The 26,301-nt window shown below is 37.3% G+C and overlaps 1 protein-coding gene across 11 annotated transcripts in view; it reads left to right on the forward strand.

Moving 5' to 3' along the window:
• The first annotated feature begins 1,402 nt into the window (after positions 1-1,402).
• NEK1 (NIMA related kinase 1) overlaps positions 1,403-26,301 on the forward strand; it is a 228,338-nt gene continuing 203,439 nt past the window's right edge. For 10 of the 11 annotated variants that reach the window (XM_045055687.1, XM_023252678.2, XM_023252680.2 and 7 more), the window contains exons 1-4: positions 1,403-1,564; positions 1,879-2,002; positions 11,901-12,049; positions 12,480-12,576. In XM_045055687.1, the coding sequence (XP_044911622.1) occupies positions 11,933-12,049; positions 12,480-12,576 (214 nt within the window). In that variant the 5' untranslated portion in view covers positions 1,403-1,564; positions 1,879-2,002; positions 11,901-11,932. Of the gene's footprint in view, positions 1,565-1,632; positions 1,780-1,878; positions 2,003-11,900; positions 12,050-12,479; positions 12,577-26,301 lie in introns of those variants that run through there. The other variant, XM_045055684.1, reaches the window with a different exon arrangement.

Raw genomic sequence — 26,301 nt, forward strand, 5'->3', positions numbered from 1 at the left:
ACCATTTCCTTCTGCCAGCAATTCTACCATTCTGGGGGGGGGGGGCATGTTGTATGGTGTTATTTTACACACTTGACAAAATAAGTCAAAAGGATATGCATATTGCTAGCATGGCTTCTACAAAGACAGTAGCAGTTTATATTCCAACAGTTTATGATAAGAGCCTGAAGAGTTATCTAAGGAGGTATCCGACTAGCCATTCTTCATGAATGCAGCAAAAGAGAATTTACTTAGATTAGCAATTGGCAACATTCTTATGCTGCTTTGCTGTATAAAGGTACGTGGGTAGAACTGTCGTTATTGTGCATTCAGACACCAAAATTCCTGCTAACTGAGGGTGGGAGGGGCCAAAGGAGGTTAGCCTAGAAATGAGAAAATGAGGAAAACAAGTCTTATGAATGGATGGAGATTGAAGAGGAGATAAACCAAAGCAGAGTCTCTCCAATTTGCCAGCTTGGATGACTTGCAGTGCCATCTTCTGGCAAAGAAGCCAAAAACTTTCAATTTCCTTGCCAGTAATAGTCTTGTCTTGTCTTTTCTTTTCTTCCTTTTAGTATTTCTTATAAGCCTGGCTAAACCACAGATTGGGAAAACTCACAGGGGTCTTGGGTGTTGATGTATTAGAGTATGAGAGAGAAGGAAGGCTATTTCTTTGAAGCACTGATCCGAATCTTTGACCTCTGTGGTCTCTGGCAAAATCTGTAAACTTTCCACCAGGCTACATACATCACATGTCCAACAGATACAACCTGGAATGTAGCTTACGTAGTAGGCAAGCCACCGTCCTCCTTCGGCTTCAAGTTTGGATTCTCCAGCATCTTAGGAATACTCCAGATAAGGCAACTTAGCCATAGAGCTACTCATGACGATGATAGACTTGATCCCTTATTACAAGAAAATCTCTTCCTGTCTTTGAAAGTCCTGCCATAAAGAAGGGTACTTCAACCACCTTTGAATATACCGGCAAGTAATTTATACACACATTAGATGTAAATGTGTAGAAAACTACATTATAGCCTTAAAAAAAAAAAGTTAAGGCTTAAAAATACTTTCTTGCTGTAATCATCCAAGATATACTAGAAACAAGCTTGCTTTCTAAAGCAAAATTACTTTAAAACATGCGGTATCCCTAAGGAACAACCTTCACGTTAACAGCAAAAAAAAGTGCCATTCTCTGTGTAGTATATGTGGGAAAAATTTATAATGTGCTTTAATCAAAATCAGCTTCTATTTGTGAGTTCTAGCCCTCATCTCTGGCTCACTCTTTTCTTTCCCTTTCATCTCCTTTGCCTCCTTTTCTCATCCTCTCTCACCTGCTGTGCCTTTGCCCCGCCCCGCCACGCCGCGCCACGCCTTCCCCCCCACCCCCAATGCGCGCCAGCTTCCGCGTGCTGACGTCACACGCCAGCGCCAGTGACGCGCTGGCCGCTCCCCCTTCCTCTGCATTCGCGCTAGGGGTTGGGGGCGCTAGGGTGCATAGTGGTCCGCTCGGAGTCCTAAGCAGTTGTCCGCGTATCCCCGAGTCCAGAACAAGCGTCGCGAAACAGAAGGACGTGGCAGGCAGGTAGCCTCCCTGTCCCAGATGCCATCCCCCCACCCCCATCCCGCCGAGGCCACTAGCAACCACCTCTGTGAAGTTGCAGGGGCGGTAACCCGGGCACTCCCCCTGCCGCCGCCCGCCGTTTCCAAGGGGGCTCAGAAACCAATCCGTTTGCTCTGAGTAGTGTTGGACCTGTCTCATGGGGCGTTGCCGGAGGCGGCCAGGAGGAAGCCTGAGGGGTCAGCCAAAGTCTGGTGTCGGGTGTAGGAGTCTCAGTGCACCCCTTTCAAGTGGTCTGTGAGCTGCTGCAGGTTAGACAGACTTGGTTTCTCTTTCAGGATGTCATTTTCAAAATGCGAGATGATGCCTCTGCCTCATTAATTGCCAAAGGAAGGTTGCTACACCTAGACCGATGCTTGTCGATCATCACCGTTATTTCGGCTAACGCCCTGTGTCATTGAGGTGAGTTGCACTTGGGGGAAGCAATGATATGCAAAATAGTAAAATCGTATTGGGAATGAGGAGATCTTGCTTCGACTTGCTTATGTAGAGCTTGCAGGGATACTAACTTTAAGTACATGGAAAATAATACCTTCATTTCATTAAAATTTTAATTCTCTCAAGAACAGTATGTAATACAAAGCAGTCCTCAGACATTAAACAGTTACAGTGATAACGGAGTTAAAATAATAGTAGAAATCTTGGTATGGATAAACAGTCATTTACATTGCGTATATGTTGCCTCCGATTTTAAAGCACCTATATATTTTAATAAAAAATGAGTGAGAATTAACTGGTAGCTTATAGTTTTCTATTTCATTTTATGTAATTTGAAACAATCTCCTATGTAAGGCATTAAAAGTTATACTACTTTCGGAGTTCATCATAACTTTTTTTATACAGGCCTAATTTTTATTCTCTAAGCTCCACCCACAAGAAGCAGAAATTTTTTTTTGCCATGGTGAGTAATAGAAATATTTATGAAGGATTAAAAGTAATATCCAATACAATAATAGTCTTTTCATGTGATGCAGCAGTATTGTAGAGATGATGGAGGGGAGCCAAATATGGAGAGAAGTAGTGTTTTGTTTCTAGTTTAGATTTGTTTGGTATTAGAGAGTCCACAGATCTATTTCATTTCAAATTGCTCTTTGTTCTAGGTGAAAGGTAAGAAGCATCTTTTGTGGGAAAACAGGTTTTTGCACAATAAGAGTCAGCATTAGGAGTTTAGTAAGGGTTAAGGAACTTGGCCACAGAAATTCTGTTGAGGTAATTTTAACACGGTGACATTGTATTCCTAGTACATTTTACTCCAATCTCTACCCTCTAAGTTGTGGACATGACACCATTTCATGAATATAAATTCTTTACTTACGTGTTGGTGGTTTCCATTAGGGAAGCCAGTAATTGTTGTCTGTATAGACTTACAGAGAAGAAAAATGTTTTGAAAGAAGTCTAATGGAATCCCATTTTTGCTGTTTGCTTTTTTGACTAATAGGAAATAGATCAGGGACTTGACTCACTGAGAAGGTAAATTGTCCTTCTCCCACCGTTCAAAATGTTATTTAATATTTGAAAAACCATATGTATGGATTGTAGCTGCAGACAGAACCATAAGGACTTCGTGAACTCTGTTGACATTCCTCTACCAGTGTTTCTCTTAGTGAAAATTTGTCCATCAGATAGCTAAAAAAGAGCTGAAGAGATTTAAAAGTTCCAGATTGGTGAAGATCTGGTTTTCGTCCATGTACTCTGGCATTTTTCATATTTGGTGCACAAATTTTATTTTGTTAAACACTCCCTATTGTGGCTTAAAAAAGTCTTAGTTAAATGTGAGAAAAGGTGTCTAATTTGACTAGAGGCTAAGATGTTTTTTTGGAACATAGTTGACATACTTGAAAAGTATGCCATGTAGGAGAACTTTGAATGTCAACGTTAAATGTTTGGAAATGGGTACTGTCTAAGGATTTTAACTGGAGAAATTGATTTAGCTAGCATTCTTCTTTCTGTCGGCATTTATTATTGTTTTTAAATTTTATTCATTGTTTTGAATAAATAATATATTCATATGGTTAAAATTTAGAAGGTACAAAAGACTGAAAAAAATCTTCCTCTTAATTACTCAGTTCCTGTCCCTAAAGGCAGCCAACAGTATACCAGTTCATTGTGTATCCCTTCGGAGGTATTACACATGCAAGGAATTATGTGTGTGTATACATGTAAGGATTTTATATATATATGTATACTCACATATATAAGTAAGTAAGTATAAACATACATATATTTCCTTTTAATACACAAATGGTAGTATGTCATATTTATAACTTATAATTCTGGTACCTAGAAATTCTTATCCGGGCATGTGGGTGGCTCAGTCAGTTAAATGTATGACTCTTGATTTCGGCTCAGGTCATGATCTCATGGTCCTGAGATTGAGCCCCCTTGCTTCTTTTTGATTTGCTTGTGGATATTTACATTTTATCATTTCAAACAGTGTTGCAGAGGGTAAGTTTGTGTATGTGTCATTTTCATACATTTGGAAATACTTGTAGGGTATATTCCTAAAAATGGAATTTCTGATCAAAGTGGTAGATATTGTGGGATTTTATTTTTCTTTATTAATTTTTTTAATGTTTTATTTATTTTTGAGAGAGAGAGAGCATGAGCAGGGGAGAGGCAGAGAGAGAGGGAGACATCCCAAGCAGGTTCCAGGCTGTGAGCTGTCAGCCCAGAGCCCGATGCCGGGCTCAAACTCACAAACCGTGAGATCGTGACCTGAGCCAAAGTTGGACACTTAACTGACTGAGCCACCCAGGCACTGCGATATTGTGGAATTTTATACTCCTTAGTATTTGTATCGATTTGTATTCACACCATATTCTGTTTTTTTATATTCCCCTCCAACATAGTACGGTAATAAACTTCCTGAATTTTGCCATTCTGATGGGTGAAAAATGCTAAGTCTTAAACTTTTTTAAATTAAAATATACATAACAAAATTTATCTCTTGTATTATTATTATTATTATTATTATTATTATTATTATTATTTTAGGTAGGCTCCACACTGGGCATGGAGCCCAGGGTGGGGCTTGTACTCATGACCCTGAGATCTAGACCTAAGCTGAGATCAAGAGTCAGATACATGGGGAACCTGGGTGGCTCAGTCAGCCCAGGTCATGATCTCACCCTACCTGGGATAGAGCCTCCCCTCAGGCTCCCATGCTGGGTTTGGAGCTGCTTAAGATTCTCTTTCTCCTTCTTCCTCTGCTCCTCACCGTGTGTACTTGCATGTTCTCTCTTTAAAAACAGACAAAGGGGTGCCTGGGTGACTCAGTCGGTTAAGCGTCTGACTTTGGCTCAGGTCACGATCTTGCAGTTCGTGAGTTCGAGCCCCGCATCAGGCTCTCTGCTGACAGCTCAGAGCCTGGAGCGTGCTTCAGATTCTGTGTCTCCTTCTCTCTCTGTTCCTCCCCTACTCATGCTCTGTCTCTCTCTCTCAAAAATAAATAAAGATTAAAAAAAATTAAAAAAACAATCAAAAGTCATCCTATTTTTTTTTTTAACATTTAAGTAGTTTATCATCTGGAATTTGCATTGATGTAAAGTGAAGAAAATGAATGTAAGCTTTGTGTTTTCCACACATTACTACCTAATTGTCTAAATATTATTTATTTCAAAATTTAATTTTTCACCACCGAGTTGAAATGTCACCATGCTCATCCATCAAGTTAAAAAAAAAATGTTTTTGATAGGTTTCTGGACTTTCTATGATTTGCCTGTCAATTTCATAGTTACTGTAATATATGTGTGTGTTATTGTAATATAATGTGTCCTTTTTTTAAAAAAAGTTTTTTTGAGAGAGAGAGAGAGAGTGGGGTAAAGAGCAGAGAGAGAGGTGGGGGAGAGAGAATCCCAAGCAGGATATGCACTGTCAGTGCATAACCTCATCCAGGGCTTGATCTCATTAACTGTGAGATCATGACCTGAGCCAAAATCAAGAGCTGGATGCTTAACCTACTGAGCGACTCAGATGCCCCTAAAAATGTGTCTTGATATCAAGTAGAAAAGTCTTCCTTCATTGGTGTTTTTTGTTTTGTTTTGTTTTCAGTATTTCTCTGGCTATTCTTGCTTTTTTCTCATATTGACTTCAAATCAGCTTGTCTAATCACTGTGACCCATAAAGCTTGTGTTTTTATTAGGGCAGAATTAAATATAGGGACTAAGAATTAAAAGTTTTCTGATTTGGGGTGCCTGAGTAGCTCAGTTGGTTAAACATCCAACTTCAGCTCAGGTCATGATCTCACATTTCATGAGTTCAAGCCCTGCATGAGGCTCTCTGCTATTAATGCAGAGCTTGCTTTGGATCCTCTGTAACCCCTCTCTCTCTGCCCCTCCCCCATTCATATTCTCTCCCTCTCTCTCTCTCTCTCTCTCTCTCTCTCTCACTCTCAAACTTTAAAAATTAAAAAACAAATCTTTTAATATTGTCTTCCCCCCTATTTTTCTTTTGTGTGCTTGTGTTTTCTTTCTATTTTCCTTTTTTTTTTTTTTAGTTTTATTCATTTATTTTGAGGGAGAGAGATCCAGTAAGTGGGGAGGGGGGTGCAGCGCTGAGAGAGAGGGAGAAAAAGGGAGAGAGAGGATTCCAAGCATGCTCCTTGCAGTTAGCACGGAGCCTGACGTGGGGCTCAGAAATCACAAACTGTGAGTTCATGACCTGAGCCGAAATAAAGAGTCAGACACTTAATCAACTGAGTTACCCAGGTGCCCCTTGAATATTTTCTGTTGATTCATTTTCCAGGTTAAAAACCTGTCTTCTACTATATCCTATCCTGTGTAAAAGCCATGTGATGCCTTCTTAATTTCAGATATCTTCTATTTTGGTTTTGGAATGTTCATTTACTTTTAAAAAATAAATTTTAGTTTTTTGTTGAAATTCTCCATCTTTAAAAAAAATCACTTTTGTTCATCTTTTCCTCTTATTTTCTTGAACATACTATTCATGGTTATTTAAAATCCTCTATGATATGTCCATATTTGAGTCATTTGTAATTCTATTTCTATTGTTTATTTCTTTTGGTTTTGGTTATTTGGTTCTTTTTTTTTTTTATGTAGGCCTCATAAGTTTTTAAAAATATTTGTTTGAGAGGGAGAGAACAGGAGTGAGAGTGGGGAGGGGATACGGAGAGAGAGAGGGAGAGAGAGAATCCCAAGCAGGCTCCACACTGTCAGTGCAGAGCCCAACTCAGGACTGTATACCAAGAGTGTGAAATCATGGCCTGAGCTGAAATCAAGAGTTGGATACTTAACCCCACTGAGCCACCCAGGCTCCCCAGGCTCGCTCGCTCGTTCGTTCTTTCTTTCTCTTTCTTTCTCTTTCTTTCTTTCTTTCTTTCTTTCTTTCTTTCTTTCTTTCTTTCTTTCTTTCTTTCTTTCTAGAACACAAGTGGAGGAGAGGGAAGGGGAGAGAGAGAGAGAGAGAGAGAGAGAGAGAGAGAGAGAGAGAGAGAGAGTCGTAAGCAGGCTCCATGCTCTGCATAAGCATGGAGCCTAATGCGGAGCTCCATCCCACAACCCTGGGATCATGAGCTGAACTGAAATCAAGAGTCAGCTGTTCAACCCACTAAGCCACATAGGTGCCCCACGCCTCATAATTTTTGACTGGGTACTGGATGTTGTGAATGAAAAGTCATAGAAACTCTGGAACATGTATCTTCCAAAAAATTTGTTATGTTTTCTGACAGGCTGATGGGAGTATTAGCAGATTACTGTCTTTTATCCTATCAAAATTGGTGTTAGGCTTTGTTAGGACTAGTCTGTTTTAATCTTGCTCTGAGTATGCACAACTTGGGAATGGGCTAACTGACAGGAGAGGAATTTATGTGCAGAATTTGGGGCTTTTTCTATTCTTTTTCCTTCTCTCCAGGATTTTGGCAGCCTTAAACTCTGACCTCTCTTCTCCTTAGCTCAATAGGATTGGTGCTTTCTACTTAAGCTCCATGGTGCTACGTCACAGTTTGGAAAATGTCTCTAGGGAGAAGGCTGGGGTGAATGTGGAACTTATTAGCATTTTCCCACCTCTCAATGATTATAGCCCCTCAATTCCTGTCTGTTGTTTTATATATTTTACTCAGTATTTTGGTTGTTTTTGGAGGTAGGATGGTCTGATACAAGCTACAGAATCATGGCTGGTACCATTTATTATGTAGACCTTCACTTAATCTCCCACATCATGGATGGTACCATTCTCAGCTGTGTTGGTATCCCTAATCTAGAGACATCTTTGGTCTTTTGCCGGCATGAGAGAGGGGTGGTCACCTGATTAGGTGAGGTGGAGGAGGCAAACTGTGTGTCTCATGCTATTACACAGCCTTTCAACCAATCCTGTTTTAGTTCTGGTATTATCCTCTCTCACAGAGGCACCTTTTTCTTCCTGTTATTGAGCTAATTTGTAGTGGAAATTGACTTCTTTCCCCCTGCTGGGTTACAGTACAACTTTCTCTAGTTTCCTAAGTTGGTTGCTGCTTGTTCATGTGTTTGTCAGCTGCCAGAAATTTATTGCTGTTATTTTCTCTCCTGTTCTGCCATTTTGATCCATTTAAAGTTGTGTTAGGTCTGGGAAAGAAGTAGAGGTAAATATGTATGTTCAGTTTGATATGTTTAACTCCAAATTGTAATTTATTTTTTGACTTTTTAAAGATACAGGCTGAAGAAATTACTCTTGTGTTTTTTGATTTCTCTGAAGGGAAGACTTTGGCTGCATTTCTCTGTCATTCCTACTGTTTGTGGCTAATGGTACAATTCTAAACAATGTTGAAGTGTACTATTTTGTGACCTACTTTTTAATTTTCTTTGAATTATAGACTAGTAAAGTTGGTAGGGCCCTTAAGGTAGTATTATCTTTAAATTGTTAGTGTTTTTCTTTATCTTTTTTTAGTTTTTAAAAATGTTTATTTATTTTTGAGAGAGAGAGAGAGACAGAGATGGGGAGGAGCAGAGAGAGAGGGAGGCACAGAATCTGAAACAGGCTCCAGGCTCTGAGGTGTCAGCACAGAGCCTGACGCAGGGCTTGAACTCATGAGCCGTGAGATCATGACCTGAACCAAAGTTGGACATACAACTGACTGAGCCACACCAGGTGCCCTAAATTGTTAGTGTTTTTAGATGAAGGAAACAAGTTGCAGAGAAATCAGGTGGTTTGCTTTTGGTCACATAGTTTTTCCAGATCCATCATTTTATTTGTTATATCACATAACTCTTTGGAAAGCTCAAATATCAAAAACATCTTTGATTTTATGCTTTGAATATCTTTAATATCAGGTATATATTATAGAGATTACATTGATATAATTGTTAGAGACTTTAAGAATAGTGTCAAGTTGGTCTTGTGATTTTCATTTGATGTTGGAAGCTGAAGCACAGAAAGGACAAACATTTGTAATTTCGGTGTATTACAAATATGAAATTAGAACACGATTATGATGGTCCTTCAGTTATACATTATGATGATTTTGGATGTGTAAGCCTATTGTACATTTTTTAATTCTTTTTCGTTTAGTTTGAAAAATCTTTTAGGATTTTAATGCAGCCGAGAAGTCTCATGACTAGGAAATAAGTAGCTTGGTTAAATATGTTGTAAGGCACCGAATGTACTCTATCTTTTCATGTTTTCCCCTTCCTCCAGTGTACAACAGTAGTTTAGTGTAGACTCTGCAGAAAAGAAGGAGTTGTGAGTTGCTCTGAAATCCATTGACCACAAGCCTTTTATTGTTCAGAAAGCTTTCTGCACTTGACAGTATTTGCTGGCAATTAGAATCACCATTCTTCACTAGCAGGAGCAGCAGATTCTCCTACACTGAGTTGTCAGAACCACAGTGCTCAGGAATGTGGTAGGCAGTAGGGTGTGGTACTAGGGACTCTTGGAACTTCTGTCTCATCAGTGTGGTCCCTGGAAAGGAATTGGCAACTGAATTTTGAGGCAGAGCCAAATTGACTAATTTTGTTTCTTTCTTGGCAGCAGTCACAGAATAATGATGGTTGTGAAATAATCTCATTATATGGTTATTATTTAATGTAATTTGATTTGTGAAATTTAGTTTTCTAAGATGAGTTTATCTTGCTATTTTTTCCTAAATAGCATGGTAATATAATATATTCATGTCTGGGAGAAATCATTAAATTCTGGCTGGTGCCCAGATAGCCATTATATTATGCCAGTTGACTATCTTGGACTTGAGAGTATGTTTGGAGTGACTTCTTTAACTCACTGATGATACTATATAGTTATTGTAATAGTTAATTTCCTATTTTTCTTAAAGTTGCTAAAAGTCTTGACATATCTTACAGAAATTTTGAAATGTAATGTGGTTGTAGTGTTTTCTACGATAAAAGAAGGCTCTTTCCCACAGAAGTTCCTCAGGCATAATTATCCCATTGATTTTACCAGAGGCTGGGTCTGGACTTTAGTCTTACAGGTCCTGAATATAAATTTTGTCATTTAAGGAGATTGGATCATATTTTAGAGCCAAAGTAAAATTAAACAAATTTAATATTGATGGATGAAATGAGAACATGGATTTGTTAATTTATCATGAGAAATATGGTAAACTGTCACAGAAATATTTATGTGGTCTTCATGACAAGGCCATTTTCTCCTAGAAGGGAATCCTACACTGAAGGCCTGCTTGATGTGAATAGACATAGAAAAGAACAAGTTAGATAAATTAAGTATTTATTAGTTTTAAATTAATACAGTGAATTAATTTACTATAATTTGGGGTAATCTTGCCAATAGACTGTGCTAATGATTGTGACCATTTCACTCTCTTTCCCTCCTCCTTCCCTTTGACTTTTTTTAAGCTTTCGCCAACTAGGATTGGACTCTGGCTTCCGTCCCACCCATCACTTTCCTGAAATTACTATTACTAAAGTTACTAATGACCCTAGTCAGGTACCTTGGTATGGTAAGGGTCTAATTATGATACCAAAGGCAGAAATACGAAGATTAATAACATGTTTAATTAATATCAAAATAATATGAAAATAAATTTTTATATGTAAATAAAATAGAAAGGCAGATAGCATATAAGGAAAAAATATTTATGATAGAGAGGGCTAACATCTTCATTAAAAAGGGACTTTTACAAATTAATAAAAAGACTATTCCAGTAGAAAACGAACAAAAAACATGAATGAGTAGTTCAAAAAAGAAGAAATACAAATGTTCAATAAATGTGGAAGAATTTTTCAAATTAACTGATAAGCAGCAGAAATTCAAATAAAAATGAGACACCATTTCCCTGTTGAATGTAATGAGTAACAGTAACAACAGTGACAGTGCTCACTATGTGTCAGGCATTATTCTACAATAGAATACTGAAATTAATCCTCCCAGTAGTTCTGTAAGTATGTACAATTGTTATCCACATTTCACAGATGAGCAAACTGAGACACATAAAGCTGAGTAACTTGTCCAATGTCACATACTAAAAAAGTGATAAAGTCAGGATGTAAAGTCAGGCTCCCCAACTTAAAGTTTTAGTGCTCATTAACTACTATCCTTTATGGCTTCTCAGAGATTTTAATAAATAATAACCGGTGTTAAAAGGGTATCTAGGAAGAGGTACTTTTGTACACTGCTGGTTAAAATATTAGTAGGGGTGCCTGAGTGGCTCAGTCTTGAACATCCGGCTGTTGGTTTTGGCTCCAGTCATGCCTTCAGGATTGTGGTATCAAGTCCCCTGTCATACTCTGTGCTGGGCATGGAGCTTGCTTGAGATTCTCTCTTCCTTTCCACCCATCTCCTGCACTTGTGTGCTCTCTATTTCTTAGGAAAAAAAAAATAACATTTCTGTAAAGCATTTAAGCTCTATGTTTCAAAATTTTAACATGTGCATATTCTTTGAACTAATAATTTCTCCCAAGGAAATCCTTATAATAAGTACATAAAAATGTATGTACAGAAATTTTAAAGTTTTTCTATAATAACAAACAATGTAAATAATTTAACGTCTAATAAGAGAGAATGAAATAATTTTGGGAAATGCATTCTTATTGGAGATAATAAAATAATGCTGCTAATTAACTCACATAGGAAAAATTTTGTCTCTGTACGTTAAGTATATACAGTATTTGACTTTGCAAAGCATTCTTATAACATTGAAATGTCACTGTTTTTCTCTTTTGAACTATAACTAGGTTGTATGAGTAAAATTGAGATAAAGTTAATTTAATTTTAAGATTTTAAGTATCTTTTTTTAAAGTAAGCAAGTCACTAAGGAATTAGAATTGAATTTGACATAATTGTTATGGAAGACATTCTTTATCTCTGTTAACTGTTACTTTTCTTTAATGTCTAGTATATCTGTTAAGATGCCTTAGAAAAAGAACCATGGAGAAGTATATTAGACTACAGAAGATTGGAGAAGGTTCATTTGGAAAAGCTATTCTTGTTAAATCTACAGAAGATGACAGACAATATGTTATCAAGGAAATTAACATCTCAAGAGTAAGTATTTTTTTTCTTTGGTTATTCAACTAATAGTCTGGTTTCAGTAGGGCTCACCATTAGAGAACAAAAACAAACATGGCAGTGCATAACCCAAAGTGAAAGGCTGCCATAATCCCAAAGAGAACCACTAATTTCAGAATAGTCTGTATATCCTTTCATATTTTTTTCTGTGATGTGTGCTTGTGTTTATGTGTGTAAGTGTTTAAAAAAATACAACACCTGCTGTTGTGTAACTTAACCTAGTTTGAACATCTTAAAATGTTTTTACTTGTGGATTCAACTCATTCTCTTTAACTTCTGTCTTTATTTTGTTATTTGGACTGTGCTTTATTGGTACTGTTATATTTTAACCACTCTCTTACTGATGGACTTTTAGATTGTTTATTGATGGTTTAATTTAATGTTTTCTTTTTCTCTCCCATTTAAGATGTCCAATAAAGAAAGGGAAGAGTCAAGGAGAGAAGTTGCAGTGTTGGCAAACATGAAGCATCCAAATATTGTCCAGTATAGAGAATCATTTGAAGGTCAGATAAATTTTGCAAGAGTTCAAAAGAACTAAGCCACGTGACAACTTTTGGATATTTTCCTTCTAACGTATTTTCAGGAAGAAAAGCATATAATTTTTGCTTCCATACATATGTATATGAGTATCAGCTTGATTGTAGGATAATACTAATGTTACCAGTGGGAGAGTCTGCATTGTGTGAATGGAGGTCTTGGTCCTTGGATTCCCCACAAGGAGATTTATGTGTGATACTCGCTAGAATAAAGACAGCCAGGAGGGAAGTAACAAGCACAAAGCAGTTTATTAAAGCAAAAGTACACTCTACCAGGTGGGAGAGCTGGTAGAATCTACCATAGGTTGTTTTGGGATTGGATGTTATTGGGTCTCTCTGGTTTGGGAGGCGCAGTGACTTACAGTGGGGTGGTCTCTAATAGGAAACTCCTCCCACGGATTGAGAGGGGTAGTTTTTGAGCCTACTGGGATTTGTACCTGAAACTCAAGGCAGCCCTTCTCCAGCGCAGGGCAGTACATCAATGCAAATGCATTGTAATAACTCTAGGGGTTACCCTGGGCAGAGGTGGTAGAGGAAAGGAGGAGAACACCCCAAGGTCTTGGAAGCCTGAAGGTGAGGTTGTTGTGCCCCATGGCTTTTAATGTGTGGCTTATCTGTCATTGTCCTTGCCTCTAGCTCTTGTCCTTGTCTTTCTCCTTTAAGGACTTGGGACTCTGTCTCAGGGCATTACTTCCACTGCTCCTGTCTCTTCTACCTAACACTAACACCACATTGTCTGTGTGTAATTTTATATTGCCTCACTGGTACTGTGATTGCTTGAAAACAAGCAATGTGGTTAAATTTAAGAATTTGGACAAAGCAAAAACAGTAACATGTCATTTTATTTTTTATTAAAAAAATTTTTTTTAATGTTTATTTATTTTTGAGACAGAGAGAGACAGAGCATGAATGGGGGAGGGTCAGAGAGAGGGAGACACAGAATCTGAAACAGGCTCCAGGCTCTGAACTGTCAGCACAGAGCCCGACACGGGGCTTGAACTCACGGGCTGCGAAATCATGACCTGAGCCGAAGTTGGCCGCTTAACCGACTGAGCCACCCAGGCGACCCAGTAACATGTCATTTTAAACAAAGCTTCCTTTAACTACTACCACTACTGCCACTAAGAAAATGTTGTGGTCTTTAGAAAGTATCCTAATCACTTGTGTTCTAGTATACCTCATTATTGTGATACTGAGGTATGTTGACCGTGTTCTCAGGTTCTTGAAATGTCATAGCTATAATGCTATTTTTGGAAATATATATTTGGTAGTGCAGGAGCTAAGATAAAGCAAAGCTTCTCTAAAGGCAGGTGAAGATGGTTTGTTGAAGTCCTTTGGAAGTCTTTCCCATTGTTATCATAAATCCCTATAAATTATAAAACAAAGATTATTTGTGTATATATGTATGTATTTATTTTTTAGTTAACAACACTACTGTTTATTTAAGGAAATGGGTTGAAAAGATGAAAAAAAAAAAACCCAAAAAAAGCTATTTCAGCTCCTGATTTTCTGTTGCTTGAGTCCTAAATTTATAATCATAGTTTTTTTCTCCTTCCTCAACCAATTCCTTGTCCTCCTTTGCCCTCTGCAGCATCTTGGCTGGGTGTGGTCTGTTTTGCCAAGTGGAATAACTCAAACCATGATCACTGCAGGATCTAAGTGTTTGAAAGTCCTATATTTTTTGCAGTTTTTCATTAAATATGGCTATTTGGCAAGAGAGGAAAAGAGGAACCTTAACAAATCCATTGGGTTCCAGTAATAGCCTTCCTTGCCTTTATTGTGTTTCAGAAACACAGTTTCCCCTAATCACAATTCAGCACTTCAGCCAGCACAGTGATTCTTAACAGAAAGATAATTTAGATCGAAAGTAGTAGGTAGTTTAAATGTTTGTTTCAGGGTCAAATCGCATACCAGTTTCAGAGTCTGAATTAGAGCAAAAGTATCCTTGTTCCCAAATTAACATGGTATATACTAAAGGAGAACATACTTAAAAAGATAGGGATCAATTAACACATATCATAAGGTACTCAGTTCATTTATTTATGATGGCAGTGAAGTGAGGATTTATACAAGTGAAAGGGTACAGTGTTAACCATCTTCTCCTTCCCATGAACCTGAATTTCCTTTATCTTTATCCTTGCTTCTCCTTTAGTTTAATTTCTCTTTCATTACCAGAATTTTAATATTTCAAATAAAAGGTTTGAATATATGTCAACAAATATTCTAGCAGGTGTTTTGTAGTTATATAGAATGCTTCACCTAGAAACGTCTAAATGAGTCAAGAGGTAGCACATTCTTTAAATAAGGTTGTTTTCTTCTAATACTATTTAATTTTATTTATTATTATTTGCTAATCTTTATTTATTTTTGAGAGAGAGCAAGCAGAGGAGCAACAGAGAGAGAAGGAAACACAGGATCCGAGGCAGGCTCCAGGCTCTGAGCTGTTAGCACAGAGCCTGATGTGGGGCTCGAACTCACCATCTGCGAATTCATGACCTGAGCCGAAGTCAGATGCTCTACTGACTGAGCCATCCACACATCCCTAATACTGCTATTTAATTTTAAAGGAATACATGCTCATGGTAAACATTCAAAAAGTACAGCTGGCACGAGCCTAAATTCTCTGTTCCTCTCACTCCGTCTTCTTTCCCATTCCCCTAGGGGTAAATAGTCAGTGTTATGAATTCAGTGTTTATTGTAGTTTCTGGAACAAACATATACATACAGTTTTTAACATTTAGAAACAAGTGGGATGATATTATCTATTTCTGCATCTTGCTCTTTTCACTTTATATCTCATGGATTTCTTTCCATGTCATTATGTATTGATGCACCACATTCTTTATAACTTTCTTATAACAACGGCAGCATATCCCATTGTGTGCATTGTATGGTTCTATCACAGTTTATTTAGCCAGTTTTCTGTTAGGGACACTTAGGTTGTTTTTTAGTTTTTCACTATTGCAGATAATGTTGCACTGAATATCCTTGTACAGGTGTCTGTGTACTATCATAGTATTTCTGTAGGAGTGGAATTGTTAGACTAAAGGAAGTAAGAGTTCCTGTGTGTCTCTCACTTTCCAACCTTGGCTTATAATTCATTCTATAATTTATATGATACAGTTTTATCTGGTGATTCATATATATTTCTACCTTACCTGAATGATCTCATTGTAATCCATGTAGTTCTTTGAACCTCTGTAGTTTCAGTAAGAGCTTTTAGAAGCTCTAAAATACAAATGTTGTTCTCTAAAATGATTAAAAATAACTTATATATGCAAACATTTAAAATCCGTCAATTTTAGGGGCGCCTGGGTGGCTCAGTCAGTTAAGCGTCCGACTTTGGCTCAGGTTATCTCACAGTTGGTAGGTTTGGGCCCTGCATCGGGCTCTGTGCTGACAAGCTCAGAGCCTGGAGTCTGCTTTGGATTCTGGGTCTCCCTCTCTCTCTGCCCCTCCCTCACTTGCTCTCTCTCTCTCTCTCTCTCTCTCTGTCTCAAAAATAAATAAAAAATGTTAAAAACAAAAGAGGCATCAAAGAAATGAAATATTGATGTCATTGTTAGATACCATTGTAAGTAAATCTTATAAAGTCACTTAAAAGGCAGTATGGTTCTGTTGTGACAATCATACAAATAAGACCATCAGTGTGATTTTTTTTTTTTAAGTCTCAACATTATGCATATGGGAATTTAGGGCATAGAAAAAATTGCATTGACAACATAAACAGATTTTATTTATTTATTTATTTTTATTATTATTTTTTTAAACGTTTATTTATTTTTGGGACAGAGAGAGACAGAGCATGAACGGGGGAGGGGCAGAGAGAGAGGGAGACACAGAATCGGAAACAGGCTCCAGGCTCTGAGCCATCAGCCCAGAGCCCGACGTGGGGCTCGAACTCCCGGACCGCGAGATCGTGACCTGGCTGAAGTCGGACGCTTAACCGACTGTGCCACCCAGGCGCCCCCATAAACAGATTTTAAAAATTGCTGTCTTTGGGGTGCCTGCGTGGCTCAGCCAGTTAAGCGTCTGACCTTTCATTTTGGCTCAGGTTATGATCTCATGGTTCTTGAGATCTAGCCCAGAGTCAGACTCTGTGCTGAGAATGTGGAGCCTGCTTGAGATTCTCTCTCTCCCTCCCTCTCTACCCCTCCCCTGCTCTCTCTTTCTCTCAAAATAAATAAACTTAAAAAAAAAAGTGCTGTCTTCAATTTAACTTAAAAGGAAAAATGAAGGCCATGTGTATTGAAAAACTTATAGAAGAATCAATAAAAGACGCCTATATTGAAGACAGATGTGAAATGTTTGGATAAAATTATTCTGTAAGACATGTGAGTGGGGAGAAAATAGTATTTCCAGGCATGTAAATATATAACTGGATTATAATACTACATATCATAAGTATACACTTTACATCCCTAAATTTATAAAGTAAAATTTTAATCATTGAGAAAGTGAGGGATTATTTTGTATTACTGTATATTTGGGTATCTGGATTATACATTTTACTCAGGTATTTATGTACTGCTCTGTGTTTTTGCTTGTCTGTAGCTATCACCTTTTAATTTTGTTATTTTTATTTTCCTACATTCTGTGATTTTTATCCTCAAGTTTTATGTCTTACTGTTTCTGAAGTAATTTTTATATCTTTAATGGCAGCTTTTCAATATCATACTTGGTTATAGGTGTTAGCATTCAGTTTGTTCCTCATTGGTGCTGCCAAAATCTAACTTCTGTGTCTACTTGAAAAAAGCTTTTCTTTGAGGCTAAATTTGGATTACTTTTTGCTGCAGGTAATAGAGAATCTAACCAGTATTGGTTTAAGTGGAAAAGATATTTAATTAACTCACCTAACACGAAGTCTCAAACATAAGCAGTCCTATAACAGGGCATGTCTGGTAGCTTAGGAGTGTTACCAAGATTCAGGCTCTTCTCTTCTGCATTCTTAGTCTCAGTTTTTCAGCCTAATGCTTTTCACCTTGTCCCAAGATGGCTCTTGGAATTTAGGCAGATGTTTTCATCTAAGGCTGAAAGAGGGAGGCAGTACCAGCAGGTCTTCTTAAATCTGTTCATTTAATAAGGTAAACAAATGCTTTTTTAGAAGCTATTGTTCAGATTTTCTCTTACGTCTTATTGGCCCAAACTGGGTCAGTGACCACTCTAGCTGTAGGGGATACTCGAAATGAGAAAATCTGGGATTTTTTTCAGCTTCTCAGTTGAGTAATGAAGGAGAAGAGGGTTATAATTAGCTATTGAGTTAGTCAGCTAAATGCATGCTTTGCTCGTTGGTTGTGGTTCGTATCCTCATTACTATGTTTTTGTTAAACTCAGTCATTTTCTAACATGCATTGAGGCTTAGTCACTTGTCTTATAGTCTTTTTGCCCCAACTTCAAGCATTTTATGTGTTGGTGGTTTTTATGAGTTTCAGAGTGTGTTTCTCCATTATTGTGTGAGCCCATTGGTGATAATGGTGGGAATTATATTTCTGTATCCCTAGCATCTTGTGCGAAGTGCCTGGCACATAGTGGACACTTGGATGTTTGAATGTTTGAAGAAGTACAAAACAGATCAGTACATCCCTTGTGGAAAAAAGGCTTTTCTGTTGACCTTACATTTTAAGTAGTATTTATCCCAAAATTAATAATAGATGTATTATAAGCAGCAGAAAATATTACAGTTTATGTCCTAGAGCTTAAACATTTTACTTCACAAGTATCTTTTAAGTTTATTTATTTATTTATTTGAAGGTGGGGGCAGAGAGAGAGAGAGAGAGACAGAGAAGGAAAGTGGAGGAGGGGCAGAGAAGGGGCGAGAGAGAATCCTAGGCAGGTTCTGGACGGTGCAGAGCCCGATGCAGGGCTCAAGCTCACAAACTGAGATCACCACCTGAGCCGAAGTCAGAAGCTTAACTGACTGAGCCACACAGGTCACCCTAAACATTTTATTTTAGAATTGCTTCTCCTCCATCCCTTTCTCAGGGCCTGTTTAACCTTCTCTGTCTCTCACACACATATATACACATTTTCACCTTTTTTTTTTTCTTTTGATAGTTTGGTTTTTGATACATGCATCTGGCACAAAATTCCCATGTTCTGTAACAATAAAAAGTTTGCCCTTTATTCCTATCTTTGAGCCACCTGTTTTACTTCTTTGGGTTTAACCATTGTTACCACTATCTTGTATTTCAGAAATATTTGAAATATTAATATAAAGCATATACAAGTGATAGCATACTGTACATGATTTTTTGCTTTTTTTATGCTATATAAATGTTAACATCCTATACATACCTCTTTCCAAATAATGGATTGCACATTTTTTGGGGCTTTTGTTTTTTTATTCACATTGTGGTATCTTATATGTTTATTTGATATCATTCATAAAGAGTTATACAGATTCTTTTATTTAGTTTTAATTTTAATTGCTGTATATATAGTGTTTAATATAGTGTTGTATTAGTTTCAGGAGTGCAGTATAGTGATTCAGCAATTCTCTACATTACTCAGTGCTCATCAAGATAAATGTACTCTTGCTCCCCTTCACCTGTTTTACCCATCACCCCACCTACCTCCCTTCTGGTAACCATCAATTTGTTCTCTAGTTAAGAGTCTGTATTTTGGTTTGTCTCCTTCTTTTCTTTGTTTTGTTTCTTAAATTTCACATATGAGTGAAAATATGGTATTTGTTTCTCTGTGACTTATTTCACTAGCATTATACTCTCTAGATCCATCCACATTGTTGCGAATTGCAAGGTCTTATTCTTTTTTTTTTTTTTAAGTTTATTTATTTTGAGAGAAAGAGTTCACTTGTGCAAGTGGGGAAGGGGCAGAGAGAGAAGGAGAGAGAGAATCCCAAACAGATTCCATGCTGCCAGTGCAGAGCCCAATGCAGGGCTCGATCTCATGAACCCTGAGATCACACCTGAGCTGAAATCAAGAGTTGGATGCTTAACGGACTGAACCACCCAGGCATCCCAAAAATCTTACTCTTTTTTATGCCTAAGTAATATTCCATCACATGGAATGTGTGTTGTGTGTATCTATCTATCTATCTATATATAGATATATATATATATATATACACACATTTGTGTATGTATATAGAGGTTTATATGTTTGTGTATGTATATATATATGTTTATATATGTATATGTATGTGTGTATATGTATGTATACAGATATACATACATGTGTGTATAGATGTATGTATATGTGTATATGTGTGTATATATGTGTGTGTGTGTGTATATATATATATATATATTTATACACACATCTTTTTTATCCATTCATCTATTGATGGACACTTGGACTGCTTCCATAATTTGGCCTATTGTACTTAATGCTGCAATAAACATAGGGGTGTATGCATCTTTTTAAATTAGTGTTTTTGTATTTTTTGGGTAAATACTCAGTAGGGGACTTGCTGAATCATATGGTAGTTCTATTTTAATTTTTTGAGGCACTTCTATACTGTTTTCCAGAGTGGCTGTACCAGTTTTCATTCCCACCAACAGTGCATGAGGGTTCCCTTTTCTCTATATCCTCACCAACACTTGTTTATTGTGTTTAAAAAAAAATTTTTTTTTATATTTTTCAAGGAGAGAGAGAGCGTGAGCAGAGGAGGGGCAGAGAGAGAAGGAGACACTGAATCTGAAGCAGGCTCCTGGCTCTGAGCAGTCAGCACAGAGCCCAATGTGGGGCTCAAACTCATGAGCCATGAGATTGTGACCTGAGCCGAAGTCGGATGCTCAACCGACTGAGACACCCAGATGTTCCTGTGTTTTTGATTCTAGCCATTCTGACAGGTGTGAGGCGGTATCTCATTGTGGTTTTGATTTTCATTTCTCTGATGATGAGTGATGTTGAGCATCTTTTCATGTGTCTGTTGGCAATCTGTATGTCTTCTTTGAAGAAAGGCCTGTTCATGTCTTCTGCCATTCTGAATTGGATTATTTGTTTTTTTTGGTGGTGAGTTATGTAAGTTCTTTATATATTTTGGATAATGTTTATCAGATATGTCATTTGCAAATATCCTCTCCCATTCTGAAGGTTGCCTTTTAGCTTTGTTGATTGTTTCCTTTGCTGTGCACCCCTATGTTTATTGCAGCATTAAATACAATTTTGATGTAGTCCCAGTCATTGATTTTTGCTTTTGTTTCCCTTGGATCAGGACACAGATCTGGAAATACGTTGCTACAGCTGGTATCAGAGAAATTACTGTCTGTGCTCTCTTCTAAGGTTTTATGGTTTCAGGTCTCACATTTAGTTCCTTAAGCCATTTTGAGTGTATTTTTGTGTATGATGTAAGAAAGTGGTTCAGTTTTATTCATTTTTATGTAGCTGTCCAGTTTTCCCATCATCTTTTGTTGAAGAGACTTTTGCCAATTGCATATTCTTGCCTCTTTTGTCAAAGATAAATTGACCATATAATGATGGATTTATTTCTGGGCTCTCTCTTCTTTTCTTCTTTTTTTTTTTTTTTAATTTTTTTTTTTGACTTTTATTTATTTTTGAGACAGAGAGAGACAGAGCATGAATGGGGGAGGGGCAGACAGAGAGGGAGACACAGAACCGGAGGTAGGCTCCAGGCTCTGAGCCATCAGCCCAGAGCCCGATGCGGGGCTCGAACTCACGGATTGTGAGATTGTGACCTGGCTGAAGTCGGACGCTTAACCGACTGAGCCACCCAGGCGCCCCTCTCTTCTTTTCTACTAATGTATGTGTCTATTTTTGTGCCAGTACCATACTGTTTTGATTGCTACATCTTTGTAGTATATCTTGAAATCTGAGATTATGATACTTCCAGTTTTGTTCTTTTTCAAGATTGCTTTTGCCCTTTGGCATGTTTTGAGGTTTCATACAAAATTTTAGGATTGTTCTAATTCTGTGAAAAATGCTGTTGGTATTTTGATAGGGATTGCATTAATTCTGTAGATTGTTTTGGGTAGTATGTACATTTTAACAATTTTTGTTCTTCCAGTCTGCGAACATGGAATATCTTTCCAATTTTTTGTGTCTTCAAGTTTTTTTCATCAATGCTTTATAATTATTAGAGTATAGGTCTTTCACCCTCTTGGTTAAGTTTATTCCTAGGTACTTTATTGTTTTGGGTACATTTGTAAATGGAATGGTTTTCTTAAGTTCTCTTTCTGCTATTTCATTATCAGTGTATAGAAATGCAATGGATTTCTCTACATTGATTTTGTATCCCATGACCTTCTTGAATTCATTTATTAGTTCTAGTAGTGTTTTGGTGGTCTTTTAGGTTTTCTATGTATAGGATCCTGCTATCTACAAATAGTGAGTTTTACTTTTTCCTTACCAATTTGGATGCCTTTTATTCCTTTATCTTGTGTGATTGCTGTGGCTAGGACTTCCAGTACTATGTTGAATAAAAGTGGTGAGAGTAGACATCCTTGTCTTCTTCTTGACCTTGGGGGAAAAGCTCTATTTTTCACCACTGAGTATTATATTAGCTGTGGGTCTCTCATATATGGCCTTTATTATGTTGCAGTATATTCCCTCTAGACCTGCTTTGTTGAGGGTTTTTATCATAAATTGATGATGTACTTTGTGAAATGCTTTTTCTGCACCTATTGAAATAATCGTATGGTTTTTATACTTTCCTTTGTTGATATATCACATTACTTGATTTGCAAATGTCGAACCACTCTTGCATCCTAGGGATAAATTCCACTTGATCATGTTGAATAATTTTTCAGTGTATTGTTAGATTCAGTTTGCTAATATTTGTTGAGGACTTTTGTATCTTTGTTCATCAGAGATAGTGGCCTCTAGTTTTCTCTTTTTGTAGTGTCTTTTTTTTTTAAAGAGGTTTATTTTTGAGAGAGTGAGCAGGGGAGGTGCGGAGAGAGGGGGAGCCAGAGGATCTGAAGCAGGCTTCACCCTGATGTCAGAAAGCCCAATGCAGGGCTCGAACCCCCAAAGCATGAGGTCATGGCCTAAGCTCAACCAGTTGAGCCATGCAGGTGCCTCTGTAGTGTCTTTATCTGGTTTTGGTGTCAGGGTAATGCTGGCCTCATAGAATGAATCTGGGTTTTCCTTCCTCTTCTATTTTTGGAATAGTTTGGAAGTATAGGTATTCCCTCTTCCTTAAATGTTTGGTAGAATTCACCTGTGAAGCTGTCTGGTCCTGGACTTTTGTTTGCTGGGAGTTTTGTTTTTTGTTTTTTTTTTTAATTGCTGATTCAATTTCATTACTGGTAATTGGTCTGTTCAAACTTTGTTTCTTCCTGATTCAGTTTTGGGAGGTTATATGGTTTTAGGAATTTTTCTGTTTCTTCTGGATTGTCCATATGTTGGCATGTAATTTTTCATAATATTCTTTTACAATCCTTTGTATTTCTGTGGTGTTGGTTGTTAATTTCTCTTCTTTCATTTCTGATTTTGCCTACTTGAGCCCTCTCTTTTTTCGATGAGTCTGGCTAAAGGTTTATCAATTTTGTTGGTACTTTCAAAATACCAACATCTGGTTTCACTAGTCTGTTTTGTTTTTTTTAGTTTCTATTTCATTTATTTCTGTTCTAATCTTTATTATTTCTTTCATTCTACTGTATTTAGGTTTTGTTCCTTTTTTTTCTAGCTCCTTTGGGTGTAGGGTGAGGTTCCTTAATTGAGATTATTTTTGCTTTTTGATGTAGGTCTGTATTGTTTTGAACTTCCCTCTTAGAGCAGTTTTTTGCTGCATCCCAAAGATATTGGACCATTGTGTACTAAATTTCATTTGTCTTTATGTATTTTTTGATTTCCTCTTTGATTTCTTGGTTAACCCATTCGTTGTTTAGTAGCTTGTTATTTAATCTCCATGTAGTTGTGTTCTTGCCAGATATTTTCTTTGTGGTTGATTTCTCGTTTCTTAGGTTTGTAGTCAGAATATATGAATCGTATGATTTTGATTTTTCTGAATTTGTTGAGACATGTTTTGTGGCCTAATATGTGATCTTTTCTGGAGTGTGTTCTATGTGCACTTGAACATGTATTCTGCAGTTTGGGTGGGATATTTTAAATATATCTATTAGATCCATCTGGTCCAGTGTGTCATTCAAAGCCACTGTTTCCATTTTTATTTTCTCTTTGGATGATCTGTCCATTGATTTAAGTGCAGTGTTAAAGTCCCCTACTATTCTTATATTACTATTGATTACTTCCTTTATGTTTTATATTTTATAGCTGCTTTCTGTATTTGGTTGCTTTCATGTTGAGTGCATAAATATTTACATTTGTTATATTTTCTTGTTGGATTATTTCCTTTATGATTATGTAGTGTCCTTCTTTGTCTCTTGTTATACTCTTTGTTTTAAAAATCTAGTTTGTCTGATTAGAAGTATTGCTACCCCAGCTTTCTGTTCGGTTCCATTTGCATGATAAATGCTTTCCATCCTTTCACTTTCAATCTGCTTGTGCATTTAGGTCTTAAATGAGACTCTGGTAGGCACCATATAGATGGTTCTTACTTTTTTATCCATTCCATGACTCTGTGTCTTTTGATTGGAGTGTTTAGCCCATTTACATTCAGAATAATTATTGATAGGTATATAATTATTGCCATCTTGTTACTTGTCTTATGATATTTTTTGTAGTTCTTCTGTGTTTCTTGCTTCTTTTGCTCTCTTCTCTCATGGTTTCTTGGCTTTCTTAGTAATATACTTGGATTCCTTTCTCTTTATATTTTGCTTATCTGCTACTGGTTTTTGATTTGTGGTTACTATTATGTTTGTATATAAAATCCTGTTCATATAGCAGTCTATATTAACTTGATGGTTGCTTCAGTTTGAACACACTCTTTACTCTCCCTCTCCCCCACGTTTTAGGTATATGGTGTCATATTTTACATCCTTTTATTTTGTGGAACCTTTCACTGATTTTTACACATATACTTATTTTGCTGCTTTTTTGTGTCCATTTTTCTTACTCATAGTTAAGGTCTTTTCTTTCTACTCAAAGAGTCCCCTCTAACATTTTTTGTAGAGCCGGTTTAGTGGTTAAGACTTTCTTTAATTTTTGTTTGTCTCAGAAACTCTTCACCTGTCCTTCTGTTCTGATGATAGCCTTACTGCATGGAGTATTCTTGGCTGCGGGTATTTTTCTTTCAGCACTTTGAATATATTATTCCACTTCCTTTGGCCTGTAAAGTTTCTGTTGAAACAATGCACTGATAGCCTTATGAGGTTTCTTATGTACTTAAGTATCTTCTCTTGCTGTTTTTAAAATCCTCTTTTTATCACTACTTTTTGCCATTTTAATTACTATCTGTCTTGGTGTGGACCTTTTTTTTTTAATGTTTATTTATTTTTGAGAGAGAGGGCGAGAGCGCAAGCATCAGCAAGAGAAGGGCAGAGAGAGAGGGAAACAGAATCCGAAGCAGGCTCCAGGCTCTGAGCTGTCAGCACAGAGCCTGATGTGGAGCTCGAACTCACTAACTGCGAGATCATGACCTGAGCTGAAGTCAGATGCTTAACTGACTGAGCCACCCAGGCACCCCTTGGTGTGGACCTTCTTACATTGATTTTGTTGGGGGCTGTGTCTCTTGGATGTGGATTTCTGTTTCCTTTCCCAGATTAGGGAAGTTTGCAGCTATTTTATCTTCAAATACATTTTCTGACTCCTTTTCTCTGTCTTCTGGGATCGCTATGATGTGAATTATTAATTATCCTTGATGGTGTCACTGAGTTCCCAAGTCTATTTAAAAAAATTTTTTTTTTTGTTTATTTATTTTTGAGAGAGAGTGTGAGCAGGGGGAGGGGCAGAGAGAGACAGAGTTAAGAATCTGAACTGGGCTTCAGGCTCTGAGCTGTTGGCACAGATCCTGACCCTGGGGTTGAACCCACAAGCCATGAGATCATTACCTGAGCTGAAGTTGGATGCTTAACCAGCTGAGCCACCTAGGTGCCCTGAAGTCAATTTTTTATTATTTTTCCTCTCTCCCCTTCAGCTTGATTGCTTCCCATTCCTCCGTCCTCCTGGTTGCTGATCCATTCCTCTGCTTCCTTTAGTCTACTATTTATTATATCGAGTACATTTTTTATTTCAGTTATAGAGTCCTTAATCTCTGATTCATTCTTTTTTTATCTCGATGTTAGGAGTCTCACTGAGGTCCACTGTTTTCTCAAGTCCAGTGAATAATATCCTTATGGTCATTATTTACTTGTTAACTTATATTTTAGAGAGCATGCACGTGCAAGTTGGGGAGAGGGGCATTGAGAGAGAGAATCTTAAGCAAGCTGTATGCTCTGTGTGGAGCCCAGTGTAGGGCTCGATCCCACAACCCTGGGTTCATGACCTGATCTGAAATCAAGAGTCAGATGCTCAACCAGTTGAGCCACCCAGGCGCCCCCATCCTTATGATCATTACTTTAAATTCTCTGTTAGGTATATTACTTATTTCCATGCCTCTTAGATCTTTTGTATGATTTTCATCCTGTTCTTTCATTTGAGACATATTCCTCTGTCTCCTTATATGTTCTAATTCTGTGTCTATTTCTTTTTTAGGAAAGTCAGCTGCATTTTTGGCTTTTGAAAGTAGTGGCTTTATGAAAAAGAGGTCTTATAGTGCCCTGTAATTCAATGTCCCCTGTTCTCCAGAACATGGCACTTCAGGGGTGTCTCCTATGTGTGATATATATGCTCTGCTATTGTGGCTGAGTGGCATTTACCTTTAATTCAGTT

This window comes from Felis catus, chromosome B1 (genome assembly GCF_018350175.1).
Source record: "Felis catus isolate Fca126 chromosome B1, F.catus_Fca126_mat1.0, whole genome shotgun sequence".
Taxonomy (NCBI): domain Eukaryota; kingdom Metazoa; phylum Chordata; class Mammalia; order Carnivora; family Felidae; genus Felis; species Felis catus.